Source organism: Schistocerca nitens, chromosome 1, assembly GCF_023898315.1.
Source record: "Schistocerca nitens isolate TAMUIC-IGC-003100 chromosome 1, iqSchNite1.1, whole genome shotgun sequence".
Taxonomy (NCBI): Eukaryota; Metazoa; Arthropoda; class Insecta; order Orthoptera; family Acrididae; genus Schistocerca; species Schistocerca nitens.
In genome coordinates, this window is record NC_064614.1 from 381513748 (window position 1) to 381535995 (window position 22248).

Genomic DNA, 22248 nt, shown 5'->3' on the forward strand with positions numbered 1-22248 from the left:
AACCCTAAATATCAATGTACACAGAAAACCAACATACACAGACACAGTCATTAATAAATCTTCCACACATCCCAATTCACATAAACAAGCTGCATTCAGATCCTTCTTAAACAGAGCACAGAAATTCCCACTTAATGTTGTCAACTATGAGACAGAAATGCAAATACATTGCACACAATAATGGCTATCATGAACATGAAATACACACACACTATTACAACACACATCTAAAAATAACAACAAACAATGGTACACAGCTTCCTCACACAACATTCAAAAACCCAAGTATATAATGTTACCATATTTAGGTGTCATATCAGACAAAATAGCCAAGCTGTAAAAAAAAAAAAAAAAAAAAAAAAAAAAAAAAGACAGACAGACAGACAGACATCAGGCTCACCTTTGCCAACAACAACTTAAAAAGGAAACTGATACATGACATCTCACATCCCACAGAGAAACTGAACAAATCAGGAATTTACAGAATTACATGCAGTCTTTGCACCAAATATTACATTGGCCAAACGGGACGAAATTTTAAAACCCGCTTTAAAGAACACATTGACTGTTTCAGACTTGGCAAACCGAATAAAGCAGCTATATTGAAACATATCAATGAAACAGGACACAATGTTCCAAGAGACAACGATCTCAAAGTACTAAATAATTTAGAAAACAGCTGGAAAATGGACATCTTGGAAGAAATGGAAATATTCATCCATGGCCACATGGGGGATAACGAGATCCTGAATGAAATGACAGACTTCAAAACTTCAAATTTCTTTTCCAATTTCACTACAGTACCCTTAGACTAAAATATACATAACATCACAGTCGTTTCACTCTAGCCCCAACAATAGCTTAAAAATATGTAAAATAAATAGTTTATATCATCATTTGTACAATAATATTGTAACAGGTGCTCAATTTGTAATGTATTTCGTCAACCTACACCTGTAATACAATAACAAGATGTGCAGAAGACATGTAAACATCTGACACCACGTAGATCAACAGATTGATAATCAAATCGAAACCAGCTGTATTTGGACCACCATCTTGTACACTACACTACAGATTTGTTTTTGTGATCGTGTTTTCCAAGTTACTGGTACGTTTGTGAAAATTTGTGAACAGTGATCAAGAAAGCCATGAGAGCCACAGAAATGGAAACACCTCAGCTCATTACGAGGCTGCCACACCATAAGAACAAAGTGAGTGAGTGTTAAAAAACATTTTCATGCAAACATCAATCCAGTTTACACAGTGACATTGCCTCTTACTAGGTTTTCTTTTCTTCCACAGGATAACCACAACATTTATGAAAAGACTGTGTAACATCTGTAGGATCTTATTATGAAATTGTTTTTGTAATGCCATTTAGCCTGATGATGAGGTATTCCCTTGAAACATGTCGCACAATATATAAGTAATACATAACTTAACAAATTTTGTGACTGGTAGCAGTAATTAAAAGAACCTTTACAGATTATATACCCTCAAACATAAAGGATAAGGTAATATTCCAACTTCCAAAGAGGGCTGGTATGAATATTACTGAACCAGAAGTTTAGGAAGCCATGGTTGCAAAATACTGACACAAGGTATTTACAGAAAGATGTTTACAACGAGAGGATCCATCACATGAAATAGAAGTTTGGGTTCCAGAGAAATGTATGAAAATGCGAGAAAGTACTTATCCTACGACTTATCTTAGAAAATAAAACTGAAAAAAAGGGAGAATAGGTAGATGTAGAACAACTTTTGTCAATACTGACTAAAATACACTCTTTGAATTTTGAAGGTAGCAAATAAAGTGCATGGACTGCAACTTTTACAGAAACCTTACTGTAGTAAATAAATGTGAATGGACATGAAAGGGAAGCAAAAGTTGAGATGGGAGTGAGGCTGGTTTATAGCCTATCCCAGATGTTATTCAATCTGTACAATGGGTGATCAGAACAGGAAATCATGGAGAATTTTTGAAAGTTCAGAGGAAATAAATTAAAACTTCATGGTTTGCATGATAGGTTGTAAGTTGAATAACTTCTGAGACGTTACTGAAACAAACTGCAGAAAAATGAAATGTATGACACATCTTGATTAAGGGGCTCCGGAAAGGCTCAAAATCATGAAAAGTTCAATTTTTACTTTTTTGCGTTTTCTGAATCTGCAGACTATTACCTTTTAATAGATATATAATTTATTCAATTCCGAAGACTACAACTATTTTTAAATTTTTTTTGAAATGTGTTCTACATGGGCGTGACCCACTGTGGCGCTGTTAAACTGCTGTCAAATGGTGTTATTATTAACGTCCGTGTTCATCAGGTACATTTTGGTGATGTGAGATAAAGCATGTGTTGTGGCTAACCTGTGATGGTTCAATATATATCGCTGGTGTGATTGTCGATTGTTTCATGTTTATTTACTCTGTCGTTATCTCGAAAATATTCGTAATTAATTCTGTTTCTTGAGTCTCTGTTTTGTTGAAGTATAACAATGAGTAAAAGTAAAGTTATTAGAAATCCTCTGAAGGCTTTTAAGAAAAGGAGAAATGTTGGAAAGCCAAAGGTATGTGTAATTACTGTAAACAATAAAGGTGATGAAAATCCCCAACATAGCTTGTGTCCCAAAGAAGAAGGCAGTTGGTGTAAATATAACAAAGGATTGCTAACTGGTGAAGTGTACACTCATAAGCATAGTCTGCCTCATGCAATAATGGAGGTGATAAAACCTATTTTCAGAGACTTAGCAGCACATGAACTGTTGAAAAAGTGTATTCACGGAAAAACTCAAAACCCCAATGAACGTGTAAATAGTGTTATATGGTCGAGAATCCCCAAGACTGTATTTGTTGGAATAGAAACACTTCACTTTGGTGTGTATGATGCTGTTGCGACTTTCAATGATGGCAACATTGTAAGGTGCAAGGTATTTAGAAATATGGGAATGAAGATAGGTTCTAACATGGTACGAGCGATGCTTGCTTTAGACAAGGAACGCCTTCGGGCTGCAGACAGGGCTGTAAAGAGTCTAGAAATACAAGCAAGAGTAAACAGGAGGAGGAACAAGAGGAAGCTGGAGGAGGAGTTTGCAGAGGATGAAGATAATCCATCCTATGGACCTGGAATGCACTAAAAAGTTAATCCAATCTTCGTCGCTCGATTCCCAAAACTTTTATTTTCTCATACTAATTACATGTTTTCTAAGGATCTTCCAAACATATTTGTTTCAAACTTCCAGTAAATGTTACACAGTACCTTCTGCATAATTTAACACAGCCTTTTTCCAAAAAACTGTATATTTTTGAATATATAAATAAAAAATTGCAAAAAAATGTTGTGAATTTTCATTACAATTGAAAAAAAATCATCTTTAATAACTGAACTAAAATTTTGTAAAATCCCTGTGTTAAGTTGTAGCCCATATTCCAATAAATAATCTGTAAAAAGTTCAACTTCCTACCTCAAATACTTTGTGAGGAAAGATGTAATTTATAAGCGTTATTTTAACATTGCAAGTATAGGGCGTTCCGGAGCCCCTTAAAGGAAACAACTGGTTCATAGGATGAGGCATCAGCAAATCACCAATTTGGTAACTGAAGGAAGAGAGGGTGACAGTTTAACACTTACAGAAAGACCATGACATAGCTACAATATGTAGGAACAAACTAATGAAGGTTGTAATAGTTATGTACAAATGAAGATCCCATGATGGACTAATGTGGAGAGTTGAAGATGGTACCACCACTAAAGTTATTTCTCCCTGCTTTAATGAATCCCAATCTTAAGAGAAAGCCATTTTTAAGGAATAAAAATTTAAACATTTTGCAAATTGGAACCCAGTATTTACGTAATTCCTAACATTTCCAAGTGATTTTGTGATTCCCTTCTATTCTACAAAGGTTGTATTTTTTATCACGTGATGCAATAAATGGCAATTGATTCAACTGGTCGAAACATACCTAGATCAGTTAATAACTCTACTTCCCTTGGAGCGATATTCATAAATGTGTTGATACAACTGGAAATAGATTTCCATGTGACTTAGATCATGTGATATGATTTCACAATCACAGAGTTTAAAAAGTGCAAAAAGTTTAATTGTTTACTGAAGTGTTGACGTTACCAATTTTACTTTGGTGGAGATATGGCCTGGAAATGTAGAAAGTGCAGCAAAAGCTGACGATCATCTGTGATGTAATTGACAATTTTAATGTAAATCTTTTTGTTTATGGCGAAGATATACGATTTAGCACTGTACACATGTGCAGCATATTCAAAAATGAGGAAGCATTCTTAAATGCTAAAGCTAACAATTCTGTGAAATGTAAGATCAATATAAATAAATATCACTTCTTCCAAATGCCAGATACCTGGAAAAATTTTGCTGCCTGAAGAAGTGGGCCAAGGTTATCTTCAGTGACACTTGTCTCTCCACAATACATAAATTCTATGAGGGACTTCAGAACAGAAAACTGCATATCCTTCAGTACAATCAATGGATGCATACCCAGCTGTCGCTGTAATATTGTCTGAAAAATAAAAGTGTACTACAGTCTTACTGTTCTAAACATATCAGCATGAACACGATATCTCTACGAGAAGCATACACAACTGCTTTAACAATTATTTAATCAGATGAGGATACAGTGATTCCATTTGGAATGATACAGTAATTATTACTCTAACTATATTAACTGGTCAGGAGAACAGAGATGACAATGTGCAAGAACAAATTATTTAATTTTCTAAGTATGAAAGGCAACATTACATTTAAATGCTCACTTCAAATCTGAAAGAAGGACACAAGTGCGCATGTTTGCACATTACTTCCTTACACTTATAAATTTAAGCTATTTTCCTTTTTTCCACAATATTTTTCACCATCCTTTAGTTCTTAAAACATTTAAAAATTTTATATCAATAGTTTCCTTTTTACTAACACCAGAAATAAAGAAAAGAGCTCTGGTGGTGCAACGGCTTGTCAACTGTATTAAGCACTACATTTTACAGACAATGCTCAATTTCATTTATTTTTCGTAATTTATATTAAGTAAAACTTAACACACTTTACAGTCTGACATTTCAGACTTTATAATGAGCTTGTGCCAATAGTCCTTTTGAACACTAATTTCACTACAGGAGCCTTTCAAATTTAAATCAGATTTTTTACGCACATCAACTGGCGGCAGGTGTTAAAGTGCAAAAGTACAACCACTAGTAAATTAACTTTCCTCACAGCTGACAACACTGCCGGCACCCTAGCTGCTGCATATATTGTGACAGTATTACAACAACAGCAGCAAAAGTTGCTAAGGTGATATTTATACGTGCCCAGCTAGCCATCACAACACCAAGCAAACAGGCCTCTGTGTCCATGCAGTAGCTAACCACCACTGCAACAGTTCTCACTGCAACAGTTCTCAGCTGAAGTCTGGCACAGCACTTTACGATGCCACCAGCCTGGTACTGCTGCTTTGACTGTGCCATTGCACTTCTCATATCCAATGCACCATTATCACCACACCGTGCGTGTCGACTGGCAACTGGTGACTAACTGCACTCGCAGGATGTGGACACCTGAGAGCCTACCCATCTCCGGTAATGTATTGAATATATTTTAACAAATGAGTCTGATACAGCTGCTGCACCTCGCTAACTGAATGAAGACTTCTGTGACTAATGATGAACCAGAAGTGCATGAGTGGGGGCAATCATACCATATTCAGCCACAGAAGGACTTCCCACTGCTTCAGTAGCAGTCATATAAACCCAGCTGCTATTGAGGTAAAATTACAAAACCAATACACTATTTTCATAAACACAGCATGTGCCCAATTATATGAATGCAGACCATCCCACTTGCAGATTGTCCAAGCACAATTCCACAATTTTTGGAAAAATAGAAACAAGTTCCGAAATATTCTATCATGAGAAGAGAGAACATTTTTGTTTATAATTCTCTATTATGAATGTGACTCACTTTACCAATGGATGACAATGCAGACCCCCCAACCCACTGTTGGGCATCTCGGAAGTATTTTTTCCATTGTTTTCCGTTAAATTTTCAGATACATGTGGGGACCCTTCTGTAGTGACACAATTGAGGAACCCATTATCAAGCATACTGAGGTACAGAATTCCACTGATCAGTTATCAAAGTAAGGAGGATAATATCTGTTCGACTTTACCCTTGTTTTGACTCTCCAGTAACAGAGAGAGAATGTCATAAAAGTGTACGAAAAACAGAAACAGAAGAAATTGTTATTTCTCTAAATTAAACTGAAAGCAAGTTATACAAAATACAATGTGTTTTAAGTGTAATTTTGTAACTGAGTTAGTTTGGGTTACCAATGTTTTCTGGTTATCTGTGCAACATCAGGTGGGAACTGGATGCAGAAGAAAATCAGCACTCTCTTGGCATAGGAAACAACTTATGTTTGCCTCAATCTGTTTAAGGTAAAACAATAAAAAAATCTGACCATAGGTTGAACAGGAATTTGGATCTTGCTCCTCCTGAATGTATTGCCTTGTTGTTTATTCTATATAAATATTTATATGCCATCCATATTTATCAGTAGAATTTTAATCACAGACTGCTTCACCAGGCAATAATGGAAAGCCTCAACTAAAATTTTAGAACTCTGAAATATACATGGCTTCTAAAAAGGTATCTAACACATCATATAAACACAAAATCCATAATTATGAGCTTCAAAGGTCCGCCCTGATAGCTGAGTGGTCAAAGTGGTGGTCTGTCATGCCAAGGGGCCTGGGTTTGATTCCCCACTGGGTCGGAGATTTTCTCCGCTCAGGAACTGGGTGTTGTGCTCTCCTCATTATCATTTAATCATCATCAGTGGAAGGCAACGGGAAACCACCACTGGAATCACTTCCCTCGATGCTCATGTGGTGGACCTCTCTGATGAGGCTTCCCCCATGACAAGACCTGCCGTAAGGCAGAACACAAAGCTTTTTTCAAAGGAGTATGAATGGATCATAAGACAGTGTAAGATACTATTAAAAACTGAGACACACATACTAGAACTAACTAATCACAGACTGATACTGAAAGAGAATCAAAAAGAAATGGCCATTGCCTTCAAATAACTTGAAGCAGTTTTATTCTTATTTATTTATTTATTTATTTATTTATTGTTCTGTGGGACCAAATTAAGGAGAAGTCTCCATGGTCATGGTACGAGTCAATATATGAAATTATAACACGATAGTAGAAACAGATAAAATGAAATATAAGAAACATATTCAGGCGACAAGTCGTAAGTTTAAATAAAGAAAATCAACAATGTAACACTGGAATTTGCTTAATTTTTCAGCTCTTCCAGGAGCGCCTCGACAGAATAGAAGGAGTGAGCCATGAGGAAACTCTTCAGTTTAGACTTAAAAGCGTTTGGGCTACTGCTAAGATTTTTGAGTTCTTGTGGTAGCTTATTGAAAATGGATGCAGCAGAATACTGCACTCCTTTCTGTATAAGAGTCAAGGAAGTGCAGTCCACATGCAGATTTGATTTCTGCCTAGTATTAACTAAGTGAAAGCTGCTAACTCTTGGGAATAAGCTAATACTGCTAACAACAAACGACATTAAAGAAAATATATACTGTGAGGGCAATGTCAGAATTCCCAGACTATTGAATATGGGTCGACAAGAGGTTTTCGAACTTACACCACATATAGCTCGAACAGCCCGTTTTTGAGCCAAAAATACTATTTTCGAATCAGAGGAATTACCAAAATAATAATAATAATAATAATAATAATAATAATACCGTATGACATAAGCGTATGAAAATATGCGAAGTAGACTACTTTCCGTGTTGAACTGTCACTTATTTCAGATACTGTTCTAATGGTAAATAAAGCAGCATTTAGTTTCTGAACAAGATCCTGAACATGGGCTTTCCACAACAGCTTACTAACTATCCGAACACCTAGGAACTTGAACTGTTCCGTCTCGCTTATAATATGCACATTCTGTCTGATCAAAATATCGGTTCTTATTTTATTGTGAGTTAGAAACTGTAAAAACTGAGTCTTACTGTGATTTAGCATCAAATTATTTTCCACAAGCCACGAACTTATTTCATGAACTACACTATTTGATACTGTTTCGATATTACACACAAGATCCTTCACTACTAACCTGGTATCATCAGCAAACAGAAATAATTTTGAATCACCTGTAATACTAGAAGGCATATCATTTATATAAATAAGAAACAGCAGTGGCCTCAGCACCGACCCTTGGGGAACGCCCCACTTAACAGTGCTCCACTGGGAATGAACATCACTACCACTCTCAATATTGTGGAGAATTACCTTCTGAAAAAAGGTAGGAGACGAGATACTGGCAGAAGTAAAGCTGTGAGGACCGGGCATGAGTCGTGCTTCGGTAGCTCAGATGGTAGAGCACTTGCCCGCGAAAGGCAAAGGTCCCGAGTTCGAGTCTCGGTCGGGCACACAGTTTTAATCTGCCAGGAAGTTTCATATCAGTGCACACTCCGCTGAAGAGTGAAAATCTCATTCTGGAATTACCTTCTACATTCTGTTCTTAAAGTAAGAGGCGAACCAGCTGTAAGATACTGCCCTTACTCCATAATAGTCCAACTTTTGCAGTAATATTTTGTGGTCAACACAGTCAAAAGCCTTCGTTATCAAAGAAAACACCTAGCGTTCTCAACCTTTTATTTAATCCGTCCAAAACCTCACAGAGAAAAGAGAATATAGAATTTTCAGTTGTTAAACTATTTCTAAAACCAAACTGTACATTTGACAGCAAATTATGTGAATCTAAATGCTCCAGTAACCTTGCATATACAACCTCCTCGATAACTTTAGCAAACACCGATGGCATAGAAATAGGTCTAAAATTGTCAACATTACCCCTGTCTCCCTTTTTATAAAGTGGCTTCACTACCGAGTACTTTAATTGGTCAGGAAACCGACCACTCCTAAAGGAAAAGTTACAGATATGGCTAAGTACTAGGCTAACATACGTACAACAATACTTCAGTATTCTGCTAGATACCCCGTCATATCCATGAGAGTTCTTGGTCTTTAGTGATTTAATTATTAACTCAATCTCCCTCTTGTCAGTATCATGGAGGAGCATTTCAGGTAACAGTCTTTGAACACTTTTTTCTAAGAGCACTATATGATTCCCTGTTGGGACTAGGTTTCTATTTAGTTCACCTGCTATATTCAGAAAGTGATTATTAAAAACTGTACATATATGCAACTTATCAGTAACATGGACATTCCCACTACGCACTGATTCTATACCCTCGACCTGTCTCTGCAGACCAGCCACTTCCTTTACGGCTGACCATATGGTTTTAATTTTATCCTGAGACTTAGCTATTCTATCTGCATACCACACACTTTTTGCCTTCCTAATAAAATGTTTAAGCACCTTACAATACTGTTTGTAATGAACTGCTGCATTTAGATTTTGACTGTTTCTAATGTTTTGATATAATTGCCACTTTGTTCTACAAGATATTCTTATCCCTCTAGTCAGCCACCCAGGCTGCCTGTTTGTGCTAGTACCCTGTTTTGAACATTTTAACGGAAAGCAACTTTCAAAGAGCACGAGAAAAGTCTTGAGGAAAGCATTATATTTATCGTCTACTGTATCAGCACTATAAACATCTTGCCATTCTTGTTCCTTGATAAGGTTTACAAAGGTTCTACAGCAACTGGATTAGCTTTCCTAAGAAGTTGATAACTATATTTAACATATGTTGCAGCACAAAAAAACTTTTAGAGTTAAAATTTGCGCATCATGATCTGAAAGGCCATTCACCTTTTTGCTAACAGAATGCCCTTCTAGTAATGAGGAATGAACAAAAATGTTGTCTATGGTTGTTCTACTGTTCCCTTGCACTCTCGTTGGAAAGAATACAGTTTGCATAAGATTATATGAATTAAGGAGGTCTAACAGCATCCTTTTCTTTGCACAATCACTTATACAATTAATATTGAAGTCACCAAATATAACTAACTTTTTGTACTTCCTATAAAGTGAACCAAGAACCTCCTCTAGCTTTAGCAAAAATGTTGTGAAATTGGAGTCTGGGGATCTATAAATAACAACAGTAAGAAGTTTAGCTTCACTAAATTTAACCACACCTGCACAACATTCGAACACCTTTTCAGTGCAGTACTTTGAAACATCAACTGACTCAAATGGGATGACGTTTTACACATACATGGCTACTCCCCCACACCGCAAAGAGCTCCTAGAAAAGCTGCCAGCCAACCTGTATCCTGGTAAAGGAAGCCTCTGAATTATCTCCTTATTTAAGAAGTGCTCAGATATACCAATAATTTCAGAGTCAACATCTATAAGCAGTTCACTGACTTTATCTCTAATACCGTGTATATTTTGATGAAATATAGTAATTCCCTCATTACTCGGTTACCTAAGCTTTGTCGAAAGTGGTTCCTTTGTTAGAGAGACTTCCCTAAAGTAGGAATACCTATCACTAACTTAAATCTAAAAAAGTTGCAGCTCTAACACCCACTACTACAGGAATTTTCCCATGAGTGATCCCACCACCCCCACCTATACTGTCACCTATAAGCTTTGCCAACCTCTCCTTCCTGTACCTGTTGAGGTGCAGGCCATGTCTAGTGAAACCCGTCCTGCTGATAGACTCCGACACCACTGAAATGTGACCCATGCCTTCTGTCATCAGCGCACCCCCACATCTCATGTTATTACGCCTGGCGGCTGTATTAAGATGAGGCCGATCGTGATGCTGAAACATTCCCACGAAATGCACATTCGTGTTGCCAGTCTGAGTGGCTATCTTTTCCAGGTCACCATCTATATACCAAAGTCAAAAGGTTTCTTGCTGCAGCCCTCAGCAACAGTGGTGACAGGGTGTCTAGAACAATGGTTCTGGCATGTGCTTGTGGCACCAGCTGGTATCTTTGATGGTGGTGCACCTTCCAATGCACATGACCTTGTTATTTTGTCTTCAACCGTGGGTGAATAGGCTAGTGGTGCCCTCATGGGTTTCTGGGCAGAAAGGTATTAGCTAACTACAGACCCCAATGGTCTTAACATTGCAGAAACAGTTGAAAGTACACCTTCGCCCCAGTGTAAGGCACCTTTCTTGTCGGGAGAGTGGTCAGTTGTCCTGGAACTCCTGATAAGGTCAAAGTATTTGTATGCTGGTTACTGTGACCTCCAATATTAGATGGTTAATGGCTAACTCAATCATTCCAGAAAATAGCTGCCAGGTAGGGCAGTTTTATCTCAAGTGTCCTCTCACCAGTAATTCTAGCACAGGACAATATCCTAGTTGTGAAATTGACTCTGCCAGCAACTAGCAGCTGCATACTGTGGTTTACATTAACACCAAAATGCCACCTGCGTTCAGAAGCTGTCCTCAGTTCCTTTAAATGTTTGGCTGAAGTATTTAAGACTACTAATCTTACTCATGGGCTGTAATCACTAATATCAGAGTTGTTTCCAAAACCAAACATTCCTCCGATCTGAAACCAGATGGAAGGCTAAATCCAGAGGTTCAAACAATTCTGTGCAAATCTCATACGCAGATTATTTATTGTTCTTGCATTATCAAGCTAAGAAATGTAAGACCCAGGCTACAACCTGAGCCCACAATACACATTTAAGTAAAGGCTACTCAACAAGCACAGTCCATATGATGTTTGTGTATTGTTTTCTCAGCTTATGAAAATGTCTCCATGAACTCCATCACCAATCTCCTAAAGTCACTAGGTTCAGCAACTTTTGCAAATCGGAATAATTGCCAATTTTGAGGATGTGGAAATTATTAAGCCAACATACTTTGCATACTTCCACTATCTGATGTCATACGGAATAATATTCCGGAGCAACTCAACACTTAGGCAAAAGGTATTCACTGCTCAAAAGAAAATAGTTAGAATAATGTGTGGGGTTCATAGTTGCACATCTTGCAGGCATCTGTTAAAAAGGTTAGGAATTCTTACAACTGCTTCACAGTATATTTAATCAGTAATGAAATGTTTTCTCAACAACATGGACCAATTTAAAATCGACAGTGACATTCATGATTACAATAGCAGAAAAAAGAAAGACCTACAGTATCCTTTACTTAACCTATCTTTGGCACGGAAATGGGTAAAATATGCGGCTATAAAACTTTTTGATAAATTACCAGGTGAAATAAAATGTCTGACAGACAGCAGTGATAATTTCAAAAACAAATTGAAATCATACCTCCTTGACAACTCCTTCTATACCATAGATGAATTCTTGAATATGAGTAAATAAATCTGGAGATATGATATATGCATTTTGTGCCATTTAAGGGAATGGGATAGATAATAGAAATATTTAGGTATAACACTATAATGTAAAAATCCTTGTTTCCTGTGCGCATTTCTTGTGCATTTGACACGTTCCACATCATAACATTTTTCCATGCTGTTGATCAATGGAACACGTAACTAACTAATTGCACAACACAATTGGGGAGATGATTAGATCACTTAATTAAATGAATACAAGAGCATTTGTCTTTGTAGTCAGAAAGAGAACATTTTTAATATGGTATTAGTTAACTGGATGGGCAAACAGGGCAAGATCAGCATGCATATTTCTGTCACTCATTAATGATAACTATACCTGTGTATCATTAATTCCTATATCTGGATCACAAGACAAAGTGATTAACAGTCAAGTATAGTTGAAGCATGGCAGAACAGACGGACGGAACAATGTTGTTGCTTTCCATTACAGTCATGTACCCTAACATTACACCACTCAACAGTTGCATAATTCTGGACTGAACAAATTCACACGTTCACTGTTGACCTGCAATACTGAGTTAGTTTCCCTTTCCTGGAGTCATTCATGCGATTAATCATAATGATGTGAAATGAGTCATTTTACATTCATATTAAACAACCAAAAGATGGCTACATACTAACCATGGACAAAGTGGTTTCAATAATAGTAAAATAATAATAAATATGTCTGCAAGTGAGTGAGAAGTTCCTACCCATGACAATTTTACATATTACAAAAGTAGAAATTCTTGTGTGGAATAGAAGGAGTTGTCAAGAGCAAACTTTTTCATCTTGTTTCCAAATTTAATTCTGCTACCTGTCACATACTTTATATCATTGGGCAAGTGATAAAAAATTTTGGTGGCAGCATTTATTTTGCTAAATTATAATAACTTGATCGCCTTTATCAACACTTTGCTGCTAACTTGACTCATACTATTGCCTAAAATATGTCTCATTGCCAAAAAGTTTAAAACAAATTTTTTTTTTCAACAGTTATGATGACAGCAAGAATTGGCAAGTGGCACCTCAAGTTCCAGAGTAATATGACAACAGTATATAGAACGGAAGGTGTGACAGCTCATTTTCCGACTGGTTTTGCTACAGCAGCTATCCTGTAAACAAATAGCTGCCAATAAATTTGTTTTTCTGATCCAGGTGTAGGAAAAGAAAGCTGGTTGAAACAGAAGTGAATGTCTGCACACCAATAATGGCAGTGTATTTTATCACAACTAAACCATAACTGGAGTGGCTACTGCCAATTTCAAATGTGACACATTTTGGATGAAGATAATTGTCAGTGGGTCAAACATTGTTGACAGTAACTTTTGTAGCCCATCTGTTTCAGGTACCATAGTGGCAGAATGCTTCAGAGAAAACTTTATGGGTAAATTTTCTGAGCATGCTCTAGAAATGGGGAATATTGGAAGACTAGTGCAATCAGAATGTGTACCACTGACAACGCCCTGTGTCTAGCACATTCAAAATTCTTGTTCCAGTTTACGTACAGAAGAAAATCAATAACAATATGGCTGGTACAGCATTAAACACTGTGATCATGAAAGTAAAAATAAAGTAGCAAAATATTTCTGTTTGTCATGTGCAACAAGAAACAGATTCCAGAAGGAGTCTTTCATTCTGGAGTGGAGAGTAAGCTATGGCAAAACTGCCTTACAAGATTTTAATGAACCCTCGTTTTTGAAGAAATTGCTTTCACTTACTAAGCTACCCAGACAAAACTCATAAACTTCAGTATTTCCACTGTATATCCTTCAGTATTTCCACATAATCCCCCTACATACCCTGCTGTAGTAGCTCTTGTTTCTCCCATAACATTAGTCTAATACTGGATTCAGGAGATCTACTGTAAATGTAGAAAAATGTATGTTCACATAATTGAAAAACAGCATCATCCAACCGAGTCAGGACTGTGGAACATAACATTAAACCTACCTGATTTTGTATTAGCTAGGCTATGCAAAAGAAATTTCTTACCTTCTAGCAGCAGTGTAACATGGGTCACTGGAGCAATCAACTTTCTAAGTGACTGGAAAAAGTTGCAGATCATTCCCATTCCAACAACATAGGTACGTATAGGGCCAATAATGCTCATTTCAATCAGTTGTAGAATAATGTTAACCCATTTTACTGTTACACTGCGCGATTCAAATGAAAATAATAATAATGAACAAATCCAAAAGCAAAGGCAGATAAATAAATCTTGATCCTTCAAGTGGTAAGGCAGCCAACATTTAAAAAAAAAAAAAAAAAAAAAAAAAAAGAGAGAGAGAAGAGATGTTACCAACATATTTAAACTATAGTAATGTAAAGAAAGATACCAAATGGAAGAAAAGGAAGTAGTCCCAATATATTACCAGATATAGTAAACAAAACAGGCACACTTGAAATTATTTATAGTTACAAAAGGTCTCATGCAAATCACTGGAAATGGTAGCATGAGAAAGAACAGAGAAAAAAACTGCGAAAGGTGAAGCACAATTTCAGAAAAGGTTGCTCAACTAATAAAGGAAATTGCACAGAATGTGGGATTAATGCGGTTTCACACATTTTGCTTTCCAATTTTCAGTGGGAGCAGTGGGCAGCAGCCAGGAATATCAAAGTCACACTGGGACTCCCACGAATAGTGGCAAAGAAAGGAGAATATAAGATCTGTCTTAATCTGATTAACTCTTTCTGTCAGGTGGCTTCCGATATGAAAGATAACCTTCATGTATGTGAATTCAGTCAAGGTAGCCTACAGATTAATAATAGCGAATTTCAAGAGATTGTCAAGTATGCTGCGCTGACAATCAACAATAAACTGCCATATTTAATTTGTGCTTATAAATATTATATATGAAAATAATACAATTACAAGTAACTACAGTTAAAAAGATTGTTTCCTAAGTAGTGTTAAGTGGCTGCTGTTTATCTGCTGTCAGATGATTTAACTGATGACTGTAGAAAAAATGACACTTATCTCGATGTAGTAAAAATGGAAATCTGTTTACAATGAATATTATTTCTTGCTGTGGTACTGACAGAAGATAATAAAATATTTCTGAAGGAATGACTGAAAGTAGACTGACCATTTGATTGTAAAAGTTGTCAGCTGTTGATACAGCCATACTGTTTGGCTGAGGTTACCGAATGTCTACTGATTTAAGGGCCAGGGTGCCAATGGACAAAGGAAAGCTTCACGTGGAGTGTAACAATAATAAAAGAAAATAAGGTGGAAAACATTTTCTACAATAATATTTCACAGAGCATTACTCTCACTATATTCAGATATGGGGCACTGCTGTGAATATGTAAGTATAAAATAAGAAAGGGGGAGCAGAGAAGAGTGTGGATGATCATAGCAGCAAAGAATGTGATTATCACTACATTGAGTGGAACCAAAAGATGTTATAGTTAATTATATCCTTCCATTATTTCAAATGCCATCTAAATAATTTAAGATGCTACAGAGAGAAGAATGTGGTTTGGTGACTGCACAGTTAAGCGTCTGAGCACAAGCACAAAAATTTATTCATGTTTGTTGGTAAGAAGGCTATTTGTAAACAGAAGGAAGAAATGCCAGTACAAAAATCAACTTAACTGCCAGAACTCTTTTTAACACTCTTGATGTATACAACCAATGAGTCAGTTTTAATTCACAGAGCAACTTTCAAATATTTTTTGGCATTACAGGGAGGTTATACATATATTTTACAAACGGCTATTTTCCAATTACGAGTTCAATGAAGGTTGTCTTTTCAGGAATATAACATCTGAGAGCATATCACATAACAAGGCTTCTGCATTGCAATTATTTATGCAAAAAGAGTAGGCAAAGATAATTATTTAAATGTTTCACTGGACACTACTACATAAGGTCCTTATGAAGTAAAATGCCGTTGAAGTAACCAAATAAGTTGAGCCGGTTTAGCAGATGTTAAAAATTTTAAGAACAACTCAACTGCTGCACAAAATGTATGTATTGATTTGTGCCTGTTACTGTTAAACTAACTAAATTCTGCCCGAATAGCCACAAAGGCTAAATGGAACCAACCGGCAGCCATGTCATCCTCAGCCCACAGGTGTCACTGGACGTATTATTGTAAATTTTAAATTCCTCTGTGCCTGTAGCATTGCAGATGTCTTGTAATGACATTATATGTACAGTAAGGCAAAATGCTGGTGTATTCAAAGATCTTTTATTTAGACATCAATTTCTTTTGCTACAGGCTTATTTCGGCTCCATAGCCATTCTCAAGCTACTTCCATAACACACTTAATGCTGTTGCTGCCCAATACTGTGTGTTGCTGCATATTGTGTGTGTAGCGCAGATGAAATTGTTATTGTCTAGATTGGCCTATGTAATATCTCAGCAGTGGAATTTACTACGGAGCAATATTTGCCAAGACCTACCTAATATGTTCTGTAAGTACTCCACATGCTGCATTTACATTGGTATTTATACTCCTCAAGCCACCCTACAGTGTGTGCAGATGGGATACTGCATACTACTTACCCCCACCCCATTCCTCATCCTCATCCACTGTTCTATTCACCATAATGACATAAGTTAGTCTACCTGAGGAAGTTTCATTGTGGAACACACTCACTACATCATGAAAGAATAGTGGCACACACTACACTGCAGCATGAAAGATACATTCTGAAAAGCATCATTATGTCCAAGATTTTGTATTTCAGATTAAACCACTCAGGCTACTATTTCAATATGACAAATAAGATGCACAACTTGAATACAAGCCAAATGCAGAGTGACGTCTTCCACAGAGTGCAAGCAATGCATATTTTCCAACATTCTGAGATTATATGGTTTAAAAGTGTGAAACTTGCTACCGCACACTGCCCATGTGTAAAGCATAGCATCTGGACGATTCTTAGCAAACTTTAGTCTTCATTTCTCTACTGACTGCGGGGGGGAATATGTTTACCCTAATTTTGGTAAAACAACTCTAGAAATTCATTTTTTACAACCGTACAGCACACATCTATGTTTTAATGCACAGTTATGAATTTATAAACCAAATTTAAAATTTCGTAACTACTGTTATTTCTTTTACATCATAATGCCCCAACGTCGAGTGTGACTGAACTTATTTTGCTTATGTGCTGCTTTCTTTTTCTCTGTAAAATCTCTTCATCTTCTCACTGTGGTTTTTCTTACATTCTTCTGTCCACTTTTTCTCAGATGTAACACTTGGTTTAGCTTTAAACTAATGCTTTCCAAAGTATATCATCATTCCTTCTGAGAATTTGTCCATATTATTTCAATCTTCGTTTCCTGAAAGCGTCCACGATTTTCTCAAAACTTTGAAACAACTTGTTAGACTTCCGTCTCATCCGGATTCTATAAATACAAACTGGACCAAAAATTTTCCTTTGTGTATTTCTTTGCCTTTAGTTAATGATCTACCACCAATGATTACAGTCTCTGACATGTATAACACTTCAGGTCTGACTACGTTTTAGTTTTCCCGTTTTAGTTTTGCATTACACAATTCTGATTTTTTGTTGCACCTATTCTATGTAATTGTAGAAGCTTTATGTAATTTAATGATTCTGTGTGATGGCACAATATTTGTATGTAGAAAAACAAAACTACCATTTCTACTAACATTAACATTTAATAACACTTAAAGATTCATTTCGTCTGATTTTCCAATTGCAGTCTAACCTAAAAGAGACGCTAGAAATGCAGAAAATCATGCAAGCAAACATCACCAAACATATTCACACAAACAAATGCACAAATGCACTTAAAAATGAGAATAAATTCTCAAAACATGTTGTGCTAAGCATCAAAACATAAGAAACTGGTGCAGTTTTATTATTTAAATCTTGAATGAGACAGTTGCAGACTTCCCTGAAACATCTAATATGATGAACTATATTAAGATTCTATCTTTGTTTGCTTCCGGATACAATCTAGAGCATTGGATTGTTTCTCCTAGGTCTTTAAATTTGGACCCTTGAGATATTTTGCCAACATGTGGGTTGTCCATCTATGTATCAAGCAGAACCTTCCATGTATTGGGTATTTTCCATAGCCTAAGAAATTTTCAGTCCACTTTTATATGCTATTTCATGGAATTTTTCAAGAGAATTGACTGCTGCTTCTCTGTTGCTTGAAAAGATCACTAGATCTACAGCGTACACTAAACATTAAAAAGGATTTTATTTTAATATAGTCTACCAACGGTTACTCCTTTTACTTCTTTTTCCACGTCCTAATTACTTTTCCTAGTACAAGATTGAACAGTAAGAGTGATAGTTCACCTTCCTGTCAGACCTCCCCATTTTTATAGCAAAATGTTCAGAGGTTTCACTTTGGAACTTAACTTTTGAGATAGTATCAGTTAATGTCTGTTAAACAAGTGAACATCACACAAACAATGAAACAGTTTGTGTTAGGAAGCTGCACTCAAACACCACGTGGAAGCACGAAAATGCAAGATATACAAAAAATGACCAAGTTAGATCATGTTTCCAATGACAGCATTAGGGAACGGGTTGGCGTTGCACCGATCCAAGACGATAGGTGTGAGAGTCATCTTCGATGGTTTGGGCATCCTTTACGGGCCGGTGATGACTCTATTACACACTTGAAGTCGTCGGCAGAAGACCCAAAAGCCGACCTAAGCAACTTTGGGCTGATACGATTCATAAATCCCTTAAATGCATGAACATCCACTCAGACACAGCCGTGATGGAGTGAAATGGAGATAACGTACCCATGTAGCAGACCCTAAAGGCACGCGGGACAAATGCTGAATGAAAAGAAGGAGAAGACAAAATATGACACTGGTACAGGAAGGCAATAATTAGAGCTTTGTTACAAATCCCAGACAGACTTGTGAACACTGACAAGTAATAACAAGGTAATAAACAAACTCACAGAAGATGGAGAAACTCCTCCAAAATGCGCGTGAATGGTAAAACCAGAAAAAATGTGTCTGCTGAAGGCTGAACCACATTTCCGTATTACATGTTTGTTAAGTCAACTGTCTTGTCTTTCTAACCACTTTCAACTCTCCTAATATATTAAACAACATACAAATAATGAATTGTAATTTTTTTAAGTCCCCATTCGTCTGCCTTTGCAGATTAGTAAGACAGAATTTGCTCCACACAGGATCTACCTTTCCTAAAACATGCTTGATATTTGCCTGTTAAATGGTCCATTTGTGCTTCAAGCTTTTCAAGTGAGATTTTTGAGGGGAAAAAAAAAGGTAACTGGCAGTGTTCACTAAAATCTGTTTATAGTTAAACATCAGTTTCATCTCTTTCCTGTGTAGTGGGTGGATTATGGCACACTACTATTCTTTAGGGATTCTAGCCAAATACCTGTGAGAACTTCATTGTTATTATTATTCACTCAACAGTTTACATCAGACAAGTTCTCACAAGGATATGAAAAGTCTTGTGGCACTACCTTGCTAGAATCTTTCCACATTTGCCTTGCATTATTTGGTAACATCCAGGAACAGTTAAGAAAGAAAGACCAATTGGTAACTGCATCAAGCTGGCCTTCTCAGCCAATCTTGCATTTGGTGGCAATATTACCTAACTTATTAAGTCCTCATTTGGCAGAAGTAACTCCCCATTTTGAAGGGTAATAAAAATGAAATACAGTAAGGAACACAACAATTCTTTGTTTACTAAACAGCATGCAATACTTTTCTTACTTTCAGTCATGTTTAAGTATGACTGAAAGTTGATGGCTCATTGAAGACAACAAGTTAGACCCTGACCAAACTCAAAATGACGTCAAATGGAGACAGGGAACCAAAAGAGCAGACCCTGCCACACTACAGGGCTAAACAATGAGGAAAAATCACAGTTAAAGGTAAGTTGTGGCCCTTCTTTACAAGACAACGTCAATGCCACTGAAGGAAGTAGGTCCATGACTATGCCTCTTGTATTTAAATGACATCACATCTTATCACATATTATTAAAACTCAAATTCAAGAGCGAACAATGCCAAGTGCAGTAACCTTACCCTGTTGATAGCATGTATCTTCAAGTTCATACCATTTTTGATGCATGGCACATCTCAGTTCCCAGTTACAGTCAAGCTACACCACCTCTATATACCCATTCCAGATATGGCACACACACACAGCATATGCAACAAATTCTGATGTCCGTTACATTCTGACTAGAATAAAAAAATTAAAACAACTGTTTGCAGCAACACAACTATTAGTCTTGTGCCAGCCTCATATCATGAAGCCACTTTTTAGCTTGCATGTTAAAACTACTGCTTGTTGACTGAAACAGAGCCCCAATGTGCCTCATCACTAATTGAGAACTACTTAAGAAAAGTGTTACTAAACTTCCTGGTAAAAAGGTTAACAGATTTTCAAATCATCATTGGTTAGTTCTTGAGGCAATATTTTGTTGTTGAAGAGTCTCAAGTGCAAAATCTATTCCTGACACTTCCAACGGAGATCTTATGAGCAATTGAATGTTTTCTTATAGAATCTATTAGACTGAAGCCCTAACTATGTCAACTTTTCCACTCATTATTTAATGATTCAAACTGTCCATGCAAATTTTGTTGGTGATTAGTAGCTATCTTGTTAAAAATGCACTTCAGGAAAGTGAGCATGTCTACCAAGACTGCTTCTTATATTAATCATTTCCACTATGATATTATAATGGTTAAGTGACTCATTACTGTTGGCAAGTGAGTATTCATATAACGACAAAAAGTCACATGAAGTACGACAAATGCTGGCACAAATATGAATACAAATGTGCTTGATGTGAATGCATACGCTTTGGTGGCTAGCACCCATTATTTGAAAGCATTCTGGTTTTATTGTTGCATCATCTTATAAAATATTAAAATGTATCAATGTTCTGGCCAAGGTAGAGTGGCCTGTCTCAGGGCAAATTCTTTGACACATTTTAGTACTTTAAATATTTTACAAGGAGATATTGTAATATACCCAGAATGTTTCTAATGAAAAATATCTTACATTCATGGTGAAACTAAGGTCAGCAACAATCACGTGAAAACCAAAAACCCCAACCCTTTCTCAAATACCCTGCATTCCTTTCACGCAAAAGATCCATAAAGCCATTGCTACAATATGTCCTGCTTCACAGCAAAAATCAATGATACAGGCTACAGAGCTAATTGATTGGGAAACATCAGAAAATTCCTTGATGAGATCTTTATGCTGAAGTCAAAACAAAGCTATGTCTACAGCATAATCCTTCCCATGTACTGAAAATTGTTTCTGGCATGGAAACTAGGTAAAAGCATCACCCATAAACCTATTTAAAACATGCATTGTCCTACTTCAAACAAATGATATCATATGAAAGCTACATAAAAATGACAAGACTTCAGTTTCATACAGGTTAACCAGGTAAAAAAACACCACACCAAATCCTATGCAGCAGCATCTTCACGCGCACGCACGTGCACACACAATGTCTTTCGTTGTCATATTTTGGCTATGTCATTCCTTTCTACACCCTCATATCAACTCCACTTTTTCTCAGCTCCCTCTCAAATTAACTGCTCATTATTAGAGTAATAAATTTCCCATCAAACTGTCATTCTTCCTGCTAAAAACTTTGTGTAGTTCCACACTCTTCTGTATGAAAAAAGGGTGTGTGTGTGTGGGGGGGGGGGTGTTAGGGTTTACCGTCCCATTTATGACAAGGTCAATGGATATGGAGCTCAAGCTGGGACTGAGGAAGCATGAGAAAGGAAATTGGCCATGTCCCTTTCAAAGGAATCATCATAGTGTTTGCCTCAAGCCACTCACCCCTCCACCCATCACCATGGATCTGGAGCAGAAAAGCTTTTTTTCATATATGTCTTACTGAGTGGATAACCATCAATTCACTAGGATATAATAAAATTTAATTCTTATGACAT

At 36.7% G+C, this 22248-nt stretch overlaps 1 protein-coding gene across 1 annotated transcript in view; it reads right to left on the reverse strand.

Moving 5' to 3' along the window:
- Positions 1–22248, reverse strand: part of LOC126249046 (uncharacterized) — a 131622-nt gene that overhangs the window by 104253 nt on the left and 5121 nt on the right. Inside the window, exon 2 of the mRNA XM_049950676.1 lies at positions 4379–4537. Coding sequence (XP_049806633.1) covers positions 4379–4537 — 159 coding nt within the window. The remainder of the gene's footprint in view (positions 1–4378; positions 4538–22248) is intronic.